This window comes from Neovison vison, chromosome 11 (assembly GCF_020171115.1).
Source record: "Neovison vison isolate M4711 chromosome 11, ASM_NN_V1, whole genome shotgun sequence".
In the NCBI taxonomy this organism is placed as follows: Eukaryota; Metazoa; Chordata; class Mammalia; order Carnivora; family Mustelidae; genus Neogale; species Neogale vison.
Genome location: NC_058101.1, coordinates 127,105,190 through 127,124,581, shown reverse-complemented (window position 1 = coordinate 127,124,581; position 19,392 = coordinate 127,105,190). Strand labels below are relative to the sequence as shown.

General features: G+C 37.5%; 1 protein-coding gene across 6 annotated transcripts in view; it reads left to right on the top strand.

Annotated features, from left to right (window-relative positions):
* Nucleotides 1-18,488, top strand: part of PDGFC (platelet derived growth factor C) — a 202,535-nt gene extending 184,047 nt beyond the window's left edge. For all 6 annotated transcript variants that reach the window (XM_044224678.1, XM_044224680.1, XM_044224682.1 and 3 more), the window contains 3 exons: nt 4,038-4,245; nt 9,367-9,584; nt 15,692-18,488. In XM_044224678.1, coding sequence (XP_044080613.1) covers nt 4,038-4,245; nt 9,367-9,584; nt 15,692-15,808 — 543 coding nt within the window. In that variant the 3' untranslated portion in view covers nt 15,809-18,488. The remainder of the gene's footprint in view (nt 1-4,037; nt 4,246-9,366; nt 9,585-15,691) is intronic.
* Nucleotides 18,489-19,392: the final 904 nt, after the last annotated feature.

Below are 19,392 nucleotides of genomic sequence, written 5' to 3'. Positions count from 1 at the left end.
AATATCAGAGGGTGTTTTTTCCCCCTCTGACTTCTTTTTTCCATTGCTCCCCCTTTTCTCTGAGAATCCCTTTAGAAATCTTAGAAAAGCAAAACTACAAAGGTTAACAGCTTGGTGGGTCCTTGAACCAGTGGGCGTTGTTAAGAGTCATGAGAAAGCTCTTAAATGAAAGCACTGCTTTCTCTTAGAAAGATTGGTTCTTAGAATTCAGGGGAAGCAAGCTGATTATCCCCTCCAGTTTTGGGGTGGGGACTGCTCTGTGTGTGTGTGTGTGTATGTGTGTTTGTGTGTGTGTGTATGCTTGTATGTGTGTGTTGTTACCTTTTTTTAAAAATATCTTATTTCAATTTAAATATTTAGAAACTTGTCTAAATATGATGTCGACCAATATATGCATGCGGTAATGTATGCTAAATTGTGTTCTTCCAATCTTTGTCCTTTCAGGAGATTGATATTCTAATATTTCATTGAATCCAAGGTGTGCATATTTTGTTTGTTCACTATTACAGGCTTATTTTGTTTCACTTTCTTTTGTATAAATACTTCGAACTTTTAGCTCAGCAATTCTGGTTTCAGTTGGAACTTCTCATTGCTTCAAAAGTAATACTCTATGCAGAGACTCTCAAAAAAATGTGGAAACAAAATAAGCCAACCCCTACTTGCATTATAGTCTAATTGAAAATAAATAACAATTTAATATCATACCTAAAATATACATCTGCACTCTGACCTTTTAATGAAGAATATATTTTTGTTTTAGCTTTCTATGTTTACTCTTGGTGTGCAGATCATGACACATTTGGTTTGTTTTATATCGTCATAGTCATGAGTAATAACTCTGTTATTCTTTGAGTATTATCGACCCTTCATTTTCACTTTATGTAAACATACATTTTGGCCTGTCTTTTAAAAATTTGCAAAACATTTGCATTAACCTTTTCACATTATAAATTTAATCAGTATTATCAAATTGGTTGAATTAACAGTGAAAGCTTTTATTAGATAATTGTTTATTTATATCCATAATATAGTTATCAACTGTAATAGTACTCTCTATCAAAGCAATTTTGTATTTCTTGGACAATTAAAAAAATACTGGGAATAAATAGAAATGTATTACATTTGGTTTCTACTCTAAAAAGTTGGATAGAATAATTAAAAACATCTTAGTGCTAATAATATTTTAGCCAGACTCTTGATATTAGATCTTTACACTAAGAATGAAATCAGCTTTGACCCAAGACTGCCACATTGACTTCTTCTCATTATGTTGTATAAAAATGCTTCCCTTCCTGTGGGCAGAGAGGACTCTGCACCCCTAAAGCTATGAGGCCCAGCAGGGGTTATGCCTGCCCCACAGAACAGTGATCCTTTTTTTTTTTTTTGGCCCACTTTCTAATTGACAGAGCAGCTTCTGCTTTTCAAACCATGTGCTCACAGGTAGCCCAGAAAGGAGATCTTTTTCAAATTGACGCAATTGAGATATATGGGCAACGATGGCCCTGTTATTAATGAAATTTTCATGGATGAATCATGTTTCGAGCAAGACTGTTATAAATGGCAAAGATTTACTGTCTGGATCACAGGAGGGAGGATTTTGCATATGGGGGAAGGGGAGCCATATTTAACACGGGTAGAGGAACAAGGTCTGCGATGAGTATGACATGTGCAGTAGTTAGTGAAGAGACTGGATTGATTGGAACAAAATGTGCATGTCTTTGATGAGTAGAGGATTAGATGGGAAAGTTGAGCAGAGGTCAGATTGTGAGGATCCTGAGTGCAGGGTAAGGAATTTGGATTTTATCCTCCAGATGAGAAATCACTCTAGGCATTTGTCCAGATTCATCACATGATCAGTGATAACTTATTTTAGGTAGATTAACCCAGTGTTATGCAGCAGAGAATAAAAGGAATAAGGAAAGACTAAAAGCAGATCAACAGAGTTAGCTGCTGCTAAAAATAGTACATTGTTTCCAGTATCTGGCCCAGGATCCAAGTAATCAGGATGAAAGGAAGAGCTTACATGATAGTTATTTAAATTATTATAACAAATGTTATAACTTTTATTGGATCTCTAAAAGGAATATATTTATTATAAAATGTAAAAAATAGGACATGTATGTTATGTATTTATGTATATTGAATCGGGGCATATTTATATAGCTTGGGGATGTTTTTGTCACTTTCTACATTGTAGGCATTTCTTTTGTTGATAAAAATTCTTAAAGGACCTCATTTTTCATGACTGTACGCCATTTCAGTTTGAGTACAGTGCAAGTAACTATTCCAATATTGTAAGTTTGGACTTGTTATCAACTTTCTGTTATTGTAAATATTACTGTAATGAACATGAGTTGACATAAATTTCCTATTCCACGCTCTTCCTCTCCCCTCCTCTGCAAAGTTAGTAATAATAAATAAAAGTAATAAGTAATAAAAAAAATAAGTTGAGCATCTGTTCATGTGTTTGTTTCGCCTATTTTGATTTCAGTTCTGATCTACCACTCCCTACCTTTAGTCTGTTAAAAGTTGGTGGTTGTGGGGGCAGGTTTGCCATTGAACTTTCATTGAAATTATTGCCCATTTGTGACTAACCATTTACAATTATGTATTTTAATTTCTTGCTCTATACCTTGGCATTTAGATTATTTTGAATTTCTCTCTATTTCAAACAACACTGTAATGAATATCATTGCATATATTTCCATGTGCACAAATAAAAGTACGTAAACCTCAAAAGTGAATGCACAGACAGGGATCATATAAATCTTTTATCTATATATCCTGTGTACATGCATTCAATCAACTGAAGTGGTTTTACCAATTTATGCTCACTTCTGCAGACAGAATAGAGAAATTCCAATTTGCCCACATCCTTGGCAGTCCTTTTCTTTGAAATCCTTGCCACTGTCACATACATGAGATAGTAACATCTCCTTTTTTGTATGTGAAATAAGACCTCACTTTGTTTTGCATTTCTCTGATAACTAATGGATTTTAGCATGCTTTTATATGTCGACTGGCCACTTAAGCCTCTTGTCTGGAGTTTGCTCATTCTCTATTGAGTTGCTGGGTGTTTTTGTATATGCTGGACACTCGTCCTGTGACAGTCATGTCGTTCCTCAGGCCATTCTCCTAGTGTCTGTCTTTTAATCCTGTTTATTAAAAAAAGTATGGGCATGGAGCACAGGGTGTGGTGAAAAAATAATGAATAATGTTTTTCTGAAAATAAATAAATTGAAAAAAAAAGATAAAAAAGAAAATAAAGCAATTTGTATACTAAAAAAAAAAGTATGGGCAAATGTATCAAAGTTATTTTTTATGGTTTGGGTATTCTCCATCTTGACTAAAAAGTTCTTCTTCAATGTGAAAGGCTTATTGCCTATATTTTGTTCTAATTCTTCATGAGTTAATTATTTTATACTAAATGTTTAATTTGTCTGACACTCATCTGCATAACTACCTGGTGATTTTCCAGATGGAGGAAAATAAAAAGTGAAAAACAAAAGAAAAATTGGGTAAATGGTGTTATAATTTCCACTGTAAGTCCCTAATTGAACCATAGAGACATTTTCCTTTTTCTTTAAGCATCAGATATCCACATCCACCATGGTTTGTGATAATGAAGGTTAATGTCTTTCTCACTGACTGCACAAAGATCTATTGGAATTCATCTACATGAACTTGCACAAGAAATTAGTTCTGATTTGGGTTGAATACAATTTCCGTTTCTTTGCATTTTTAGCCTCAGTTTACCTTACTTCATGCCTAAGTCCAGAAGAAATACATTGTCATTTTTTTTTAAAGATTTCATTTATTTATTTGACAGACAGAGATCACAAATAGGCAGAGAGGCAGGCGGAGGGGTAGGGGGAAGCAGCTCTCTGCTGAGCAGAGAGCCCAATGTGGGGCTCGATCCCAGGACCCCGGGATCATGACCTGAGCCGAAGGCAGAGGCTTTAACCCACTGAGCCACCCAGGCGCCCCATACATTGTCATTTTTAAAACAGTTAACATAAGATTCATTTTACTTTCAGCAATTCACAGAAGCTGTGAGCCCGTCCGTGTTACCGCCTTCAGCTTTGCCACTGGATCTGCTGAATAATGCTGTCACTGCCTTCAGTACCTTGGAAGATCTCATTCGGTATCTTGAACCAGACAGATGGCAGTTGGACTTGGAAGATCTATATAGGCCAACCTGGCAACTTCTTGGCAAGGCGTTTGTTTTTGGAAGAAAATCCAGAGGTAAGTTTTCTCTTCAGATTAGAACCAACCCCGTTTAATTTTCATAGCAATCTTAGTGTTTCAGATCCTTCTACCACAGCTTCTAAGGAGTAGAGTTTAAAATTCTTCCATGATATGTGTAAATAGCCCATTGTTGTAACATTTGGGCATATTTACACACTAAATAAGGATGCATACAAAAAGAAGCAATTATAATTCAGGGGGTTTAGAAGATTAAAAGGAATACTTTTGCTGAAAATTCTTGCCATTTCTTTAATTCAAAAATACCATTTTGATGAAGTCCCCTGTTATGTTTCGTGAGAATCATTGATTATTCACATTTAATATTTGGGGTATATTGATTTGGAGATTCAAGAGAGATTACCTTAGCTGCTAACCAGATTTGGGCCTTAGAAAAAGGGAGAGAAATAAAAATCGTCACCTACCATGTCCCGGATGGTCAGGGTTATATCAATTTCCATCTCTTAAGCCTACAGACTTCTACAAATAATATGGAAAATAACAGTGGCTCATCATAATATAGAACTAGGAGTTTCCAAGACAGGATCCAGAACAAGAAAAGAATGACCGAAGGGTACCCGTAACATGATAATTGTTCTCTCTATAAATTTGCCTCTGAAATGATCACTTGACCCTATAAGCCTATCTCCCTCCAAGAGTAAAAGTGTTGATAATGAAATTTAATTCCATGTGATCAAGAGATTGGAAATAAGGTTAACCAAGTCTTCCCTAAGGTTAGCTCATTTTTCCAGTAACGTTAAGTTTGGAAAGTATCCATATCAGGCACAAATGAAACAGTAATAGAAATAATTGGCTAATTCTAATGGCCTCAAAAAATCCATTTCAGGCTCTCAGAAACATTGCAGTCTACCCAGGGTCACTCTAGAGAATGGAATGACAGTCTGGAGAATTTATATGAAAGGAACAATGTTTAGTTAGGTTGAGCAATTCACAAGGGCAGATTGCACCAGACTGGTTCTTCTAAATCCTGTCAGAAAGAAACCCGATTCCTGCCCTTTCCTGCTAGAGTTGCAGCCCTTCTGGATCAAGAGCTTTAATCTCAGCAGGTCATGTCCAGACTTGCCCAACCACGGTATTTTGCTATGCCAACAGACGTGGTTTTCTTTCAGCAATATTTGAAATTGGTGTTCAAGTACATGGGCAGCCGAATCCTGTCCAGATGCTGAAAGCTGTTACATATTTATAAGATTTGATCTTGATGAATAACTTGATGAATAACTTACGAACACTTCCCTTCCCTCCCACTTAGGAACAGGAAAATGAAGATCTGCAAGGCTAGCTGAAACCCTTGTGAATGGAGCCTTTGTTAGATTTGAAGTAGATAATCATGTTGATCTGGAAGAGGCAAAGGGAGTAAACCAGGTTCTAAGCTCAGATCTTGTTTTTGACAGCTGATCTCAGAATTCAAGTCTAAAAATCTCCCTCCCAGCCATGCCCTTAGGCCCCGCACCTCTCCACCTGGTGCTTAGTGACAATATGGCCAGAGGCTTGCATATATTTAAAAGCATCCAGCACAGAACCAGATCTTTCAAATACTCATTTAGCACTTTCCAAATTGAAGCCCTTTGCAGTTTGCCAAAACTATTCACTTTTTAAGCATACAGTAAGTGTGAGAAAAGCAGTGTATATTTTTGGAACTCTACATAAACTAAAATGCAGGTGTGGGATAACATCTCTATAGACAAAACCAACTCCCCTCTCGAGAGTCTTTCTACAAAGGAACAAGGAGTAAAACGTTTAAAAGCTCCTAATTAGACATCGAAATTGATTTTCCACAGAATAAACATATCACAGTGTTACGACATTTATCTTACAGAGACCACCCTCAGATTGCATTACAGTAATAGAATATCCTTGAGCTGAATATCTTAAAAGAGTAAGCAACTAACCAAGGAAAATGTACCCATTACTTTTTTTTTCAGTCCGCATTAGCTTTTTTTTTTTTTTCCAATTTATTTATTTTCAGAAAAACAGTATTCATTATTTTTTTTCACCACACCCAGTGCTCTATGCAAGCTGTGCCCTCTATAACCCACCACCTGGTACCCCAACCTCCCACCCCCCCCGCCACTTCAAACCCCTCAGACTGTTTTTCAGAGTAGTAGAACTTGCAGTTTGGTGAATCTGAGCAAGAAAATCTGCATTAGGAAAACGACTTCAATGGGTGCCTTACTCAAAACCTTCATTCTTTACGGAGACAAACTAATACACGTGTTACTTAGGAAGTAGTTACGGAAAAGAAATAAAGAACCCAAACATTGATTTTTATTTTTCAGATATTTTACACAGGGAAACCACCATAAGACTATAATTAGGTTATGAAAAAAATATGTGTTGGACATGATCTTTCTTTCTCTTTTTTGACCTTTTTTTTTTTTTTTCATTTTTCTTTATGCAGAAGTTCTGTACAATTTTTGGAGAATTTGTGACATCAAATTATAGTCACATGACTTATTTTAATGAGGCTTAGATGAGCTGGAAGCCTTAGGAGTAGGAAGCTTATATTTCAAATAACATATCCCAGACTGAAAATCCCTAATTGCAGTGTGTACTGCGTTTGGGTTTTTCAGTGTTTTTGTTTTGTTTTGTTTTGTTTCTTTCCTTTTCTTCCTCTGACTTAGGGTTTTCAATCATACCTTGCTACTGCAGAAAAAGAAAAGACCTTATTTTCTAAGTCAGGCTTACCCAGTACTTAAAAAGGGCTTTTGACTGTTGTGTCAAACATGATAAATGAGTGGAAGCTAAGTTGCAAGTGTGTTTAAATTTTCACATTGTAGCAGGTATCATAACTCAGTTCACTGGGGAAATCTATCTAACCTTTTATTGTGGTTAAGTAAACATTTTAAAGTGAACATATACAGTCTCATTTTCTAGTTCATGAAATAGTGTGTTTAAAACTGAGGTAGATGAATATCCTTTGAAAGCGGAGAGCTTCATTCACATTCTAAAGAGGTATAAATCTTAAATAAGCATTGAAAATTTTGGCAACTGGCTTTTGTATTGTATGTGTGTTTTTGACTTTATAAACCCTTCTTGCCCAGAGAGTAACTTCTAGAGAAAAGATTCAGATAAACTCACAAATAGCTTTAACAATGAAAGAGCAGTATGCACATATACTATTAGTTCAGCCAAATGAAATCAGGTGAAATATGTGACATCATTTAACTCAATTATCTCATTACTTTTTTAGAGATAAGTTGGTCTTTTATGGCGCACAAAAGAATGAACTCATTTCCTCTTAAATATTTAAAAGCTTTCCTTTCACAGGATCATTTTTCAGATGAAAGGGAAATCTTTAAATACTGAAAACAGTGATTTTCTATTGAGTTGGGAAGCAATTTTTTAGCTAAATAAGTTGTTGAACCCATGGAATGAGCATTATTTTAACGTTTCCCTACACTTGACCAAGGTTTTAGTCAACCCTATAGTTGACTTGTGCTTATAATTTACAATTGCATATGTAAGATTTACCATACATTTCTTGAAAATAGAGTGGCTTCCTTTGACAGTTTAGAAAAACTTGATCACTCGTATAAGTAAATGTATAAGTATAAGTAAATGTAGAATTGTAAAACAAGCAATAAGAAAACAAACATTTGATTCTTAATCACGTTCTCATTTTAAAATTATTTTCAAATATTAACACTTAAATTTTAAAACTGGAGTACATAGTGCTTATTATTACTTAAAGCCATCCTTAGCCAGAAAATGCTTCTTTTTTTTTTCAGTTCTTATTTATAATGTTTCCAATATTAGTGAAAAGGTATTGAACCAGATTTATTCTATTAGATAATATTTCAAATTTTAATAAAATCTTCCTTTTGCAGTGGCGCCTGGGTGCCTCAGTGGGTTAAGCCTCTGCCTTCAGCTTGGGTGGTCATGATCTCAGGGTCCTGGGATCAAGCCCCACATCAGGCTCTCTGCTCAGCGGGGAGCCTGCTTCCCCAACCCCACCCCCTGTCTGCCTCTCTGCCTACTTTTGATCTCTCTCTGTCTGTCAAATAAATAAATAAAATCTTTTTTGAAGAAAAAGTTTTGATGAATTGTATGCATGTTATCCAAAACTTTTCAGTTCTATTGGAATTGCTATTATTTGAATATTTCTAGGGAAAAAAGGGCAAAGTTATAAAGCAGAAATCAAAATTACAGGATATGGTAATTAAGTACTAATCGTGTTTTATATAAATTCATATTAAATATGAAATGCTATTTTTATATAAATTAACAGAGGCAAGTATCATTTTGTAGTTAAAAGCAATGATTAAGAATTCACTACAACAGTCTGATGAAAGAATATTTTTGTTTGGTCTTCACTAGTAGGTATACTTTTCAAGAATAAAACACTACATAGTTAACCAACTATTCTCTAAAAAAATAGAGACAATCATTATAAAGTAGACATCTTTTCCATCCTTTAGAAGGAGAATAGAAATCTGAAGGCACCTAGTTAAACTGAATTTCAAATGTTATGAATTACTCAGGACACCAGAAGCAGGGGTCTTCAGCAACCTCAGTCCTTTTAAAGTGTATCATTTTTTTCATTCATGGTCTACTCAGCTGTCCTCAAAAATTCATTTCCTTCATGCCCTTTTTGCATTTTCTGAGTCTCATTGCCAGGAAAATTATATAAAGTCCTGGCAGTAGGTTTCTGTAAGTTGTTCTTCATTAATTGCCTGAGCTTCTAATCCTTTTTAAAAATTGCATTTGTTTTCTAATCCAAGCATTCATCATTTTACATTCCACTCTTCCCTTCCAAGGCTCTCCTTGTTTACTTTTTTATGAGGGTTAAAAGGTGTAGCGCTCTTTTTCTGTGTAAAGTTTCCTATTTATAGCTCTCAACTGTTTTGTTGGCTCTGTTCTTAACACTGCACAATGGCACCTCTTTAATGGACAGTACGACATAATGAACCTTTGTTGCCTATAAAATGAAAAGTCCAAGTTGTGAGCGGCAGAGCCCCCAAACCTCATCAAAGTAAGAAGGGGCCTTGTTGGGCGTAATGTCAGTGAAACAGATTTCTCTACAGAAAGATCTTGATGAAGTAGATTCAGGCTCAGGGCATAACCATGTTATTTTTCTTTGCTTTCTTTTATGCCATGTAGTGGTGGACCTGAACCTTCTAAAGGAGGAGGTACGACTCTACAGCTGCACACCGCGTAACTTCTCAGTGTCCATAAGGGAAGAGCTAAAGAGAACCGACAGCATTTTCTGGCCAGGTTGTCTCCTGGTTAAACGCTGTGGTGGGAACTGTGCCTGCTGTCCCCACAATTGCAAGGAATGTCAATGTGTCCCAAGCAAAGTCACGAAAAAATATCACGAGGTAGGTATACCCTTTTCTTCTCGGGTTCCTTTGCACCTTAAAAAAAAAATGACAAAGTTGTGTATCTGAAATGAATTTTTGTTTAGAAGAAAGGCATAGACTTCATGGAAAAAGAACAAATAAAGTTGGCAAAATAGTTCATCATGTTTTCTTTTCTTTTTCTTTTTTTTTTTTTTTTTTAAATCAGGACCTTGAACTCAAAAACCCGGGCATTGAGGATTTAGCAAGCTTGTCCTCTGATTGTATGACATGGATGGTCAGTGACGTTTTCATCTGTCATACAAAAAAAGTAAATGTGTTCTGCAGGGGGGAAAAATGAGTGAAATTTTTAGCTTTACACATTTCAAAATATGAAGGGAAAATATTTTAAAAGACAGATTTGTCTCTGTTGGAGAAAGGAGATCTTTGATACTTATTTTTCCACTTGGGGCAATACAGGAACACAAATCCCAAGAAGACATACAGTTACACCAATCTTCCTATTATTCGTGTTGCCCCAAATAGCATGTTAAGCCTTTTATGGATTTCTTTCATCTCTATTCTGTGGAATTAAGGAAAATATAAATACTAAATGTTAGTAATGATTGTTTATCAGTGCCTTGGGAACCTTAGAACTTACTCCAAATTTTTGTTAGTGCTATACCCACCCTTTCTCCAGCAACATTGTGTAGCGTTGTACATCAGGAAGCAAAACATTCTTGATGAAGCAATCTTAGTTTTTTGTTTGTTTGTTTTAAATATTTTGTTTATTTAGTTGACAGAGAGAGCACAAGTAGGCAGAGCAGCAGGCAGAGGGAGAGGGAGGAAGCAGACTCCCCTCTGAGCAGAGAGCCCAAAGTGGGGCTTGATCCCAAGACACTGGGATTATAGAGGTAACCTTAATTTGCACAAAATGTTTACATTATACCACAGTGAAATCGGCCCTTCTGACTTCATTTTGGTATAACTTTATCTCATTACTTTGTATTTTTTTCCACTAACCCAAAGAGTAATACAACATAAATATCTGCTTAATAAGATAATTTTTCATGTGCATAAGGACATCAATAAAACCCTTATCTGTTAGCTAAACTAAAGCTGCCCAGGGTCCTAAAGTGCACTTTACATAGCAGAGCTGGAACCCCCTCACCCCCCACCTTTCACCAGTATTGCACTGGCAGCTGATAAATAGGGACAGAAGCACTGGATCCCAATTGGCAAGGAACGCTGTTTCCATCCTAGATCTACCATTAACTTGGAACCATCAGCAGGATACTTAACCTCTGTTCAAATAAATGTAAGATAGGATAACCTCTTAGGTTTTTCCCAGCTGTGTTATTCCCTGACAATCAGTCAATTGCCATTTTTGGAAAGTCACATCCTAAACTGGCAGTCTGTGATTTAAAAAAAAAAAAAAAAAAGAGGACTGTTTACCAGCAGTACTCATGTCCTGCTTTCATTTCTGCATTCCATGCTTCTAAAGACCCTGTGCTGGGAACGGTCTCTGCTCCCCTTTCAGGAAGGCGATGATCATGAGCTTGGTGGCTCAGGTTGCTCCAGCCAGGCTGTGCTCAGAAGCCCACCTTGCTACTGCTCTATGAACCCAAAATCTGAGAATCAAGGAAAAACCCCTAATATGGCAGTTCCAAACAGACTCAATAAAATGCCTTAAAATCGAGGCAGGCATTAAAACTGATTGGTGACTAGAAAGGCTGTGATGAGAACAGAAATTAAACGAGAGTGAACTTGCCTCACCTAAAATCGTCTGGTTGTGGACTTTCTGAAACATATATCCCCATTAAATACAGTGTATCCCGGGACCCGGAGGTAGCCAACAACACTTATTTATAGCACTATCTTTGAGCTATAAAACCCAGACTAGTCAGAGTAGCTTTTTTAAACCAGCTTATCAGATGCCGAGCCTACATCACGTTTTTGGTCAGCTCACTCAGTCCTCAAGTCGAGCGGATCGTCATCTGTCCTCCACTTACAGATTTCATTTCAAATAACATTGGTTTTAGGGTTGTTAAGAAAGTTGCCACAGAATGTGTGGCATCTGTTTAGCGGCTCAGATAAAACTCTTGTGAGGAGAAACTGTGGGCCGTGCTTGTGAAACTCCCTGGCCCTCTTCCAGAATGACATCATTCCTTATTCTGTAGTCTTTGGGTGGGACGGTTATATATGCATTATCTGTACGTACACACAGACAAGTATGGATGGTTATCTAATCGTGTGACCACCTAAGACAAGTTTCCCACAGATATCTCTAATGCATGTGTGTGGGGAAATACTATACTCCACATTTCTCACAAATACCTCCAGTAACAATCATGTCTTAATTTTTTATAATGCTTTGTAGGAATCATTAATTTTTCTGATAGGTTTTTATTAACAAATTACCTTATGAAAAAGAAAAGGGCTTTTATCTATTTGGTGTAATTGATCATTTCTGAGCCTAGATTTTTCTCAGTCTGATGTTTTGGAGGTAAGTTCTGAATTTAGTACTACTGCTCCTAAATAAATGAAAATTTTGGGGGGTACCTGAGTAGCTCAAGCAGTTAAGTGTCTGCCTTAGGCTCAGGTCGTGATTTCAGAGATCAAGTCCCTTGTCAGTCTCCCTACTCCTCAGTGGGGAATCTGCTTCTCCTTCTGCCTCTCTCCTGTCCCTCAACTTGTGCTTTCTGGTGGGCTTTCTCTCTCTCTCTGTCAAATAAATAAATAAACTCTTAAAAAATAAATGAAATTCTTTTAAACATTATTTCAAATAGTTCTAAAATCATTAAGTCACTGAGTACCATTAATGTGGATCTAAAGGCTAAATTCATTTAAAGTGAAGCCTGTTTGGGGCCCTAGTTCTTTTTGATGACTGTTGTTCCAGTTTTCAGTTTAAAGATTATTCTTCCTCAGGGAGAACACAGAAGTAAAGACAGAGTTTAGACATTCTAATTTTTCTCTACTTCATCTATCTCTATTATACCAGCTTCCCTAACTATTAAGCTGAATTAGATTCCTTGTGTTACTACAGATATTACAGTTACTGTTTTGGTTCCTTTACCATTTTCAGTGGGTTCGACCACGTACCGAAAATAAGTCTAGAAAATTAAAAGGTTCATAATATATAGGATGATATTCTTGTTACATGTTTTGATATTATAGGATAATCTTACTGTTGACAAGATTCTTATTGCTTTTGTATTGATTACTAGACACTGTTTATTGGAAAACATTCCCCCCACCCCGATTTCCTTAATGATTTTTCTGTCTCCCAAATAGGATATTTCAGAAAGCAAGACTTTACATATAAATGAACTTAGGTGTTACCTCTTCCTTGAAACATTTCCTACTCTCCTGCCAGTCCACCTTCTGTGCCTGTGTAGAACTTGAGAGATCTCTCAATGAGACAATTGTTGCTACTTCATAATTATTATTTATTTTTGTTTTTTTACCAAATTGAGAACTAAGAAGCAAAGATCACATTATGGTTTAGTGCTTAAAAAAACAGACTCCAAAGCCAGACATCCAGCTGTTTAACCTTGGGCAAATGACTTTATCTCCTGTGCCTCCCATACCTTTGTGTTCAAAGTGAACACCTAACCCTCATATCCTTTTGTGAAGGTTCAGAGAGCTGACAAAACACTTAGAACCAGGTCTGGTACATTTCAAGCTGTTAATACGTGTTAGCTGTTTTCTCATTCATCTTCATTCCCCGTATTGTCTTACTTTTCTTGCATGGATTTGTTTTGGGTAAAAAATGTATATCTCAGTGTCCTTTCTCTAGTAGCGAGGCCCATCTCCCAAAGTTCTGTCACACCCCAAATTTAATGGCACTTTGCGCAGTGTAGACAGTGGTACATGTTGATCTATTTCTTGATGGTTCTTTCTATACTTTATCTAATCTCTTCCATCCCTGATTTTAGTTTTTCCCTGGATTATTTTTTCATGGGTTTGTAATTTTAGTTTGAACCTCTCTTTCAAAGTTGAGTGAAATGTGCTTCCGGCTTCTTTATTTTATGGAATCATAAACTATATCCTGAAAACTGTCTACTTTCACATGATCTGGGACCTGTTGGTCATTTTCCAAGTCTGTCTTTCTCTTCCCAAATCAAAACAAAATTTTGGAAAGAAATTAAGAAGGAAAGCCCTAATTAAGCCCCCTCCCATGTATTAGAATGTCTCACCTAAGATTTAGTATCACTGGAACATTCTGAGATTCTTCTGCTATTTGTAAATTCCACAAAGATCAGTGGATGAAGGCTGGGGTTGGGGGGGCTTTTATTGGGTGATTGCATCTTGATGTAAGTATTTCTGTAGGAGAGGACGACTGTAGAATCGTAGCCTGGCATGGCTGCCTGTTAGGACTGTATATGGTAGCTTCTCTAACCCTTACCTTTTATAGTCATTTTCTCCCCTACTAACTAGGAAAATGTATACAAGTGGGGATAGGAATTAAAGCCGTTGGCTAGGCCAATATTGCAGTTTTTCTGCACTCAGCCTCATTTCAGAAACAATTTCTAACAGAAATTTGAAAAGGGATAACACCAGTATCTAAAGACTAGTTCGTTTTGATGCCACCTCAAGTTGTTCAAAACAGAAAGTCAGGTACTGACCCCTAAGATGGGATTCATAGTTTCATGCTAAGGTAATACAGTCTTAGTAATTTTTGTTCTAGAATTGTGAGTGTAACAGAAAATCTGCTTTAAAAGTTTCCTGTTTCTCATGGTTAGCCCAAGACTTTGCAGTTTAGCTCTCTAGGAAGAAAGTTACTAAAGAAGTAGAACATATGGCTAATAATATAGTCTGAGTTTTTATAAAGTTATTATCTATCACTGTAACTTTAATAATTCATCTTTGGCCCAAGTGCAAATACTGGTTATGTCCCTATTCTCTCTAAAGCTTCTGTTCACTCATGTGTAAAATAGGAGTAATAATTCTAAATTACTTCACAGAATTCTTGTGAGTTAAAGTATGTAAAAACATTATTACAGTGCCTGGTACCCAGTAAGCATTCAAAAAATGTTAGCTGATTAACCTTTGATATGACCACATACTCTAAATGTGGTATACATTCTCTACTTTTCTCTTTTAAATCTTCAAATGGAACAGTCATAAGACTTGACTTGTGGATTAACGAATATTTCCGAGAGGGGTATCCTTTAGAAGGTGCTCTATGAGTTATCTTTGTCCTGCGCAGAGAGCAGAGCAATTAGACCACCTCGTACTATTATGTGCTCTGGTCTTCGTTCATAATCTGAACAAACACAATTCCCAAAATGTTATTGTTTCTATTCTAAGAAGCACAAACACATATTGAATATGTAGTTCTTAGCAAATACTTCAGATAATCTTTTATAGAATCTGTAGCTGTGTCCTCCTGCCACAGTGTTAAAAAGAAATATCTTTAGTATCGGAGTCTACTTTATGTTTTTATTAAAAAGCCAGACTGCACATTAACTTCATTTAATAGAGGCATCATTGTTATTAAAGCTCAGCCTTCCCTACACTGGGCAGTAGGATCCAGCTGCCCAAAGTTAGCTGGGACGGAGGTTGATGTCTATGAAGTACATCTAATCCGTCGCATCAAGTTTATAGAGGACTTGAAGTGTAGCCAAGAAAATTAATGAGTGGCATAATGGAGCAAACTCAGCTGTAGTTGATCGTGTTTCCTTCCGCGGTATGGTAGTATTTGTATCGCTTGGAATATAAATATTTGTTACATGTGTGAAAAAAGGAATGAGTGAAAGAAACCAACAAGCAGGAAAAAGACTGTGCAGTCGTGGTTCCCGAATACTTAATCAAGGTGACATTCTCTGCAGTATTGTCCGGGGAGTAAACTAAAGAACTCACAATGAGACTTTGTACCTAAGGACTGTTCTCTGTGCGGAGGCAGCGTCCTTCCGAGTGGCTGGTATTAAAAGGGCTTTTCGTTTTTGAAAGCATGCTGATCATTTAGGATCTCTCTGAGGGCTGGGGGAGTGTGTTCATGATGCCTTCACTAGGAAAAAGTCAAAATTTTGTCCAAGTCCTCGTTGGGTCCCAAGATGCTTTCCTGAAATGTTACTTGCCCATGAATTCCGAAGTCACAGATGTTGGCTGATGTTATAGATGGCTTCTCCGTTGTTCCCTTTCAGGTCCTTCAGTTGAGACCAAAGAGCGGTGTGCGGGGATTGCATAAATCTCTCACAGACGTGGCCCTGGAGCACCACGAGGAGTGTGACTGTGTGTGCAGAGGGCACGCAGGAGGATAACCGCGTCCACCGGCGCAGCCTCTCCCAGAGCAGTGCAGCTCCGTGGCTCATCTGTTCTAGAACTTGTGCATGATCTCCCATCCATAATCTCAGTTGTTTGCTTCAGGGACCTTTCATCTTCAGGATTTACGGAGTGTTCCAAAAGAGGAGACACCAAACGAAATTGGAAGTTGTGCAACAGCTCTTTTGAGAGGAGGCCGGAAAGACAGGAGAAAAGGTCTTTGGTCGCAGAAACAAAATGAAATGTTGTCCATCACTAGCTAGTTATAAAGTTGCCGTGTCCTTACTCAGCTAGCTGTGTTGTTTATCAGCTGTCTCCCCATGGCTTAGGCTAATGTCAGTACAGGAAAGAACTGTGCACACCGGAGTGGCTGATTCTGTTGCCTTGCTTAACTCTCAAGCTCCGTGTTCTGGGCCTCAAATCGCAGAAACCTGGAATTGTTTCCTTAGATCCACATATAGAAACCAGAGTGCTCTATCTACAAACTTGGTTCTTAAAAAAGAACTCTGTTGCTATGAATCAAACTTGTGTCATGCTGATAGGAAAGACTGGATTTTCCATATGTCTTACTAAAATTGCTACCATTTAGAAGAAGAGAACTACATTCATGGTTTGGAAGAGACAAACCTGAAAAGAAGAGTGGCCTTATCTTCACTTTATCTATAAGTTGGTTTATTTGTTTTATTGTGTACATTTTTATATTCTCCTTTTGACATTATAACTGTTTGCTTTTCTAATCTTGTTAAATATATCTATTTTTACCAAAGGTATTTAATATTCTTTTTTATGACAACCTAGATCAACTATTTTTAGCGTGGTAAATTTTTCTAAACAGAATTGTTATAGCCAGAGGAGCAAAGATGATATAAAATATTGTTGCTCTGACAAAAATACATGTATTTCATTTTCATACGGTGCTAGAGCTTAGATTAATCTGCATTTTAAAATACTGAAGTGGGAAATCAATAGAATTCGATAAGTCACAAAGACTTTTTGAAAATAAATGATCATATCTTCTACCCCTGTTATTAGAAATGCAAATAAAAAGCAACATACAAACATAGGCATTCAGATACAGTCGTGACTAAACCCTAGCCCTTCCTTTGGGAAGTGTGAGCCTAGCTCAGAAGAAAAAAAGCACCTTGAAAAGAGACTGGACAGCTCACTGATAAAGCATACCCTGCTGTCCTGTAGGAACACATCCTATTTATTGTGATGGTCTGGTTTTATTATCTTTAAACGCTGTTCCATACCCTTGTATAAATACATGGATATTTTTATGTACAGAAGTATATCCTTTAACCCATTCACTTATTGTACTCTCTGGCAATTGAAATGAAAATCAGTAAAATACTCTGCTTGTACAATGCTTAATATTGTGCCTAGGTTATGCAGTGACTATTTGAATTAAAAATGTATTGAATCACCAAATAAAAAAAAAATGTGGCTATTTTGGGGAGAAACAGAGCGTGTGTGTATGTGTGCGCATGCACAGGCATGAGCGCCCAAGATTTGTCTCTTGAGCTCCAAGACCGTGAAAGAGATCGAGTTTCGTGTTAACCGTGATTTGCATCATGCAAGGGTCTGTGTCAGTTCAAAAGACAGGTAGAAAAGCGACCAAGTTTCCCTGTCTCTTGTCTCCGGTGTTTCGGATCGGTTTTCTTTTTCTCACTGGTATCTGGTAAATTAAATTGCACCTGACTTGCAAGTTTCATGTGATTTTATGAAATGCTTAGCGATCGATTATACGACAGTATGAAACAAACAAACAAAAATCTTGTAACTTCCTCCATCTTCATTTTCAGTGGTCGATATTAAGTGGGATGAGCATGAATGGATTGGGCACACAGACTGAAGGTACCTCCACAGCCCGCTTCAGGGGTGTGGCTGCTCACCTTCAGGGCGGATTTCCATTCCAGGCTTGTGTGTTAACCTCTGCCTTTCTGCCTGGCCCAGAAGGCTGGCGCCCAGGGCCCTGCTGTCTTCAGACTCCTCCTCTAGGTCTGGGCAATCCCCTTTCTGGGCATATTCCCACCCAGCCGTCCTACCCTGCGCCCAGCCACCTGGGGAACAAATAAATACGTATACACATGCCGTCTTACTGACTCACCTTTGCATGGTTCTGCCCCAGCCCCGGAGAGGCGTACTGGACGCAGCTTCATCGAGCTCCGCTGAAAACCCAGCGCAGGGTGTCTCCCTCTTGGTGGTTTACAACTCGCATTAGCATAGCAGAGACTCTACTAAATCTGGCCGTAAATGACCCGTGTAACTGCGTGATGCGGCGCCTCCAGCCACTGAACGGAACCCCTTTCCCTCTTCTTTTTGAGTATTTATTTTTTGCTTACTTAAGATGTGAAAAGCCAAAACAAATTGCTTTGTGAATGTAGCCCCACATGCTGGCGCCAGTGAGCAGGAAGAGGGTGAGGGCTCACAGCTTCACGCTTATTCACACGTAGACCTTGTATATTTGACTTGAAATTAAAAAAAAAAAAAAAAAGTCAGCCCAGGTTTTAATGGCACAGGTGACCATAGTTTTCAGAATCCCAAAAAAATATTGTCCATATTGACCACCACTGTGTTCTATGTGATATCTTTGATTTGGGGCCCTTTGTCTCTTGTGATGGACTGTTTTGTCACCCTGTGGTTTTTGAAATAAAGACCAAACCTTAATTGGCACAAGGCAGGCTTTCATGTCTAGTTTTCATTTTCTATGTCTCATTCCCTTTCTCATCGAGCAGTAGGGGTATGCACTTTGGAAAGGTGCAAATGGCAAAGTAATGAGAATTTACACTGGGAAAATATCCTGGCTTGATTTTGTTATTCTCAGTGCCTCCCTGTCTCCAGGGCATTTACTTAAGCTTGTGATTTGGTCTAAGGAAAGGCAAAAAATACAAGTTGCACTTAACATCATGTATTCAATATAATGAAATATCCTTATTTCCAAGAAGATTCTGACATTTTAATCTATTTTAATTATATATTGTACATGCATTTAAAGTTATAAATAATCACTATCCTTTACATTCATAAGAAGTAAAAAACCTGAAAATATAATCAGTCTCTTGCATTACATCTTACTTTTCCTTCATGCTTCATACATAATCAATCAAGTCCCACTGGCTTTACCTTTCCAAAAATCTTCTTTGTTTGTGTCTCCACAACTCTGTTTCCATTTCTGCTGCGTCTGCCCTGATCTAGAGCTGCGTGGCTCAGTGCCATTCTGCTGCTCACTCTCCTTTCCCCAGTTTTCTGGCCCCTGGTCTCACTCCCTTCTGATCCACCCTTCACACCACGAATGGGTGGGGGCGGGGGCACTTTCCAACAAATCTGATTATATCACGGGGGTGGAAATTTACAATTGAACTCTGTGAGATTAAATTGTAATTCTTTGCGTGGCACTCCGAGTTTATTATAATCTCATTGTTTCTACTCATTTTGCACCATCAAGCCTAACATACAGCTCCAGTGAATGAATACACCTAACAGTTTCATGACAGTATCAATACTTGCCCGCATCTCAGTGCTGGCTCACACTGTGCTTTTTCATTGTTCCTGTACTTGCCTGTCTTGTTAGCTTCTCAAA